The sequence below is a fragment of the Buceros rhinoceros genome, unplaced genomic scaffold (assembly GCF_000710305.1).
Source record: "Buceros rhinoceros silvestris isolate BGI_N320 unplaced genomic scaffold, ASM71030v1 scaffold10963, whole genome shotgun sequence".
Taxonomy (NCBI): domain Eukaryota; kingdom Metazoa; phylum Chordata; class Aves; order Bucerotiformes; family Bucerotidae; genus Buceros; species Buceros rhinoceros.
The window spans coordinates 375-4,517 of NW_010404241.1; the positions used below are offsets into that span (position 1 = coordinate 375).

Sequence of the window (4,143 nt, forward strand, 5' to 3'; positions counted from 1 at the left end):
GAGCAGTGGCTTGGGGCTTTCCCCTCCAGGCAGCGCTCCCCGGTAGGAATAGAAGAGCCAGGGCTCAGCGGGCTTCCCTGGAGCTTTGCCTGGTGCCGGGAATGGTGGAAAAGACAAACGAAAGCGTCTAAGAGGAGAGCGTCAGGAGCAGAGCAGTTGCCATAGGATGGCAAGCAAAAAGCAATTAGTCCCTTTGGTTTGCAGTTCTGTGCCTGAAACTAGCTGACGCTGGGTGCTTTGGAAGCAGCTCCAAAAATCCCAGTAAGCAGTAACGGCATCTTATCCAGCTGTGGGGCGACGTTCTCCATGGGCTCAGTAAATCAGTAGTTGATGGGTAGTTAGGATAGTTTGGATCATATCCACCTTACCGCTTACTCTCTGTGGTTGGTTGGTGGTTGGGTTTTTTTGTTTGTTTGCCTGCTACACACGAACTCTTCATTTTGCTGTGGTGGATTTAAGCTAGTTCAGCATTAGCAAAAAACATGTAGTAGTAGCTGGACATGTGAGCAGGTAGATGGTGGAGGATGGATGCGTTGAGTGATGAGAGGAGCATCTTGCTCTTTTAGGGGAAAACTCCAGGGAGGTGGGACTTGGGCTGTCCTCGGAGCGGCAAGGGATGGCCAAAGCCTCTGAACTCAGAGGGAGAAAGCAACACAGCCCATCTGAAGCTACAACATGAAATCTTCCACCCCCCACCTCCCCTTCTTTGCCTGCACTTTGTTGTTTTGGTTTTGGGGTTTTTTCCCCCCTCTGACCCCCATACCATCTGAATACTCATTCCCCTGGCTTTACCAGCCTGGTGTCAGGTCTCACCCCGGGCTCATCAGGGCCTCTCTCTGGGTCCCTCTGTGGGGAAAACGCTGTTCCTGGCCCTGTCTGTTAGAGGGGGGTCAGAAAGATTGCTGGGTTACCCAGGCATCACTGGTCAGTCTTCTGCCAAAGGCTCTTCTGCCTGTGCTCTGAGAGCTGGTTGTTGTGGCTCCTGTGGGTTCCTCTGCCAGACACAAGTATTCTGCCCCAGGAAGATGCCACGAAAAGGGAGTTTGGGTGTTTGCAGCCAGGTCTGGTGCAGAGCCTGCCCATGAAGCAGCCGGCAGGGATGTTAAGCCATAATTGTCAGGAGGCGAGTAGCTCTGGGCCCTACCTCAATGGTGCTTTCCAGGTTAGCGGATGTGGCGACTCCGCTGTGGAGACTTCCCTATGAAGAGCAGCTGCAGGTAAGATGTGCTTACACGGACTTTTCTCTGTCATGTTGTCCCAGCTGTCCCTCCTATCCCCCTTGAGCAATAGCCCCGAGCAACTTAGTTGCCGTCAGCTCTTCAGGCCCCACTTACTGCTGCTGCAATTCTTCATTTATTGTGAAGGGTAGAGCTGGAAGGCTCCCTCTGGGTGGTGTGTGTGATCACCAGCGCAGAGGATGGGCACTTGCACAGTGATCCTGTCCAGCGTGGGACAGCTGGTTCGCTGGGGGTTCAGGTTGGAACAGGTGGTCCAGCCAGCACTTGGGGACTGTGGACACAGTAGCTCTCTCTCTCTCTATCTCTGCCCATTGCTCCAAGCAGCTCTGGTGATGAGAAGGGCGGAGTTCCTGTGGGCCTGTATTCCACTCGCAGTACTCCCTCCTGTTTGCCTTCTCAGAGGTGGGCAGCAAAGAGCTGCCCGCTGTCCTGTGGTCCGGTGAGAGTGTTTCTGGCTTAGGACTCCTCTGCAGGTGAAGTATGAAAGCCAGAAGAAGATTTTGCAGACACTGGCATCTCGTCTTGAGGAGCTGGGCATAGTTGCGCAGAAACCTGGTGGACTCTGCTGTCCTCTCCAGCCTGTCGTCCCTTCGGTCAGTATCCTGTAGGAACGCTGTCCCCTGTGAGCCACAAGCGGTCTCTTGTTCAACTCCTGAGGAGTCTTGTGGTGGGAATTCGTTGGCTACAGAGAATGTGTCCGTGGCAGTCCTTGCTAGCTTCTGCTCTGCAGCCTGTGACTGCTGGAGAGCAAATCAAGCCCGGTAATTAGGAACCCTCTTTTGTGCCCCAGCCTTCTGTAATAAACCTGTCACCATTCTGCCAGAGAGAGCCATTTCTTCTTCCCCAGGGGAAGTAGCGAGGGTCTTGCGCACAGGCTCCATGTCTGTGTTTTGGATGTTCACATGTATCTTCCTGTGTTGTCAGCAGAAGAACAGCCAGGCTAGGTTTTGGCTTTCCTCCGTTACTTTTTCTTTTAATCCAAGGCTTTGCTTTTCCTTCTTTTCTCCCTCAGCCTGTCATTAATGGCTATAGAAACAAATCTACTTTCTCTGTGAACCGAGGACCGGATGGGAACCCCAAAACCGTGGGGTTGTATGTGGGAACCGGCAGAGGTCAGTGCAGGACCAGGAGCTGGGTGGAAAACTATTGGCCGGGGCTGGCTTTATTGGGGCAAGGCTCTGCTGTGACAGCCTCCACCTGGGTTAGAAGCCTGAATCATGGGGGATGCCAGCAGGAACGCTACTGAGTCCAGGGCAGCAATTTTAAAACCTCAATTCATCAGCTTCTTAAGAAACGCCAGCTTCTAATTTGCTAAACACAGCAGTGGTAGCAGCCCCTCCAGGATTTAGCTTTGCTCTTCTCCATTAACACTGTTCCCATGCGGGTGGGGTGTGCGTGTCTGTAGGCAGCAGAGCAACATTGGAGCATTTTGGGTGCATGAGGCAGTTCAGTCGTGAGCAACGAAGATGTGACCTGTGTGCTCCTTGCAAGCTGCTCAGTGGTCAGCTTGTTCCTGCCACTGATACCAGGTTTTGCTTGTCAACATCCATAGCAAGAGGCGCCGTGTACTTTTCTCATGGCAAAAATAATTGCATGGATGCATTTTACCTGTGGCAGCAGAGGTAAACCGACGTGGAAATGCTGTCTTCCAGGCAGCAGTTTTGCTGCTGTAAGCCCAGCTTGCTCTGCTCTGCTCTGCCTCCCTTCCTTTAAGAATAGTGCAGTGACTCCTTTTGGAACTGCTAAGGGACATTTACAGAGCTCCCAGAGCCCCAAGTTCTTCATGGAAATTAGTGACAGTAATCACTGGCAAAGGAATTCTGGCAGGTCCTGCAGATTGCATGCACCCACAAGGTCACAGGATTTAGTGGGGCACTTAGATACCATTTTTTTTCTTTTTTTTTTTTTCCACAATGGGAGAATTCAGAGGAAAGGCCTTTCCACAGTTTATTGTGCCATGTGCCCTGAAACAAAACAGTTAAATACCCATCTGTCTCTCTCCAGCAAGAAATATTGTCTGTGTGAAAGCCAACCACATGGAGAACATACCCCAAAACCACAAACAAGTAGCGGAGGTAAATAAATAAGACCTGTCTGTCCCTGGATGTGGGAATGGAGTGGGAAGTATTTGGGAGAATGTTGTAATTTTTAGTTACGCTATGTTTCGTGTTCTGAAAAGTTTCAGGTTGATGGATAAATATTTTTTGTAAAACCTGCGTGTTAATGTTGCAGCCTCTAAACTGTCCCAAAGAATTAAGGTAATCAAGTGACAGTGGATCCCTGCCAGTATATTAAAATACATTAGAATCACAAGCGGAAATTATTAAAATGTCTTGTCTGCCAAGAACTTGGAAGGAGCTTCCTTCACCCAGTGAATTGAAATCAAACAGAAAAAAAAAGGATGTACCGGTGGAAGGGCCCCCCGTTTGGGGCGCACAGAGTTATGCTACGAGCAGGGCTGTTGTCTTCGCTGTACTACCAGTGCCATTTCCCCTCCGCTCAGTGCTATGAGGAGTTCATCCGTCACTCCCCCCTGGACCCCTGCATCCTTTTCCACGAAGGTGGACACTGGCGGGAGCTTGTGGTACGCACCACCAGCCGAGGTGACACCATGGCTATCGTCACCTTCCACCCCCAGGAGCTGGGACAGGTGAGTCCATGGAGGACGGGGCCCCTGGCAGGAGGCACATCGGGTGTCTGGCTGCCGTGAGCTTGGTGGCTGTATCGCTGGGAGAGGTGTCTCGTCAGATTACCCAAACAGCCGGATTTTCCTTTCTTGCTCTTGACAGGAGGCCTTGGCTACTCAGAAAGCACTGCTTAAGGAGTTCTTCACGTGTGGACCTGGGACAGTCTGTGCCTTGACTTCACTTTATTTCCAAGAGAGGTACATGTCTTGACTCGGGGA

At 51.3% G+C, this 4,143-nt stretch overlaps 1 protein-coding gene across 1 annotated transcript in view; it reads left to right on the forward strand.

Moving 5' to 3' along the window:
- The window catches only part of TRMT2B (tRNA methyltransferase 2 homolog B (S. cerevisiae)), an 8,895-nt gene that overhangs the window by 364 nt on the left and 4,388 nt on the right, over positions 1-4,143 (forward strand). The window contains exons 2-7 of the mRNA XM_010133327.1: positions 1,163-1,217; positions 1,712-1,831; positions 2,251-2,350; positions 3,243-3,313; positions 3,742-3,888; positions 4,028-4,122. Coding sequence (XP_010131629.1) covers positions 1,163-1,217; positions 1,712-1,831; positions 2,251-2,350; positions 3,243-3,313; positions 3,742-3,888; positions 4,028-4,122 — 588 coding nt within the window. The remainder of the gene's footprint in view (positions 1-1,162; positions 1,218-1,711; positions 1,832-2,250; positions 2,351-3,242; positions 3,314-3,741; positions 3,889-4,027; positions 4,123-4,143) is intronic.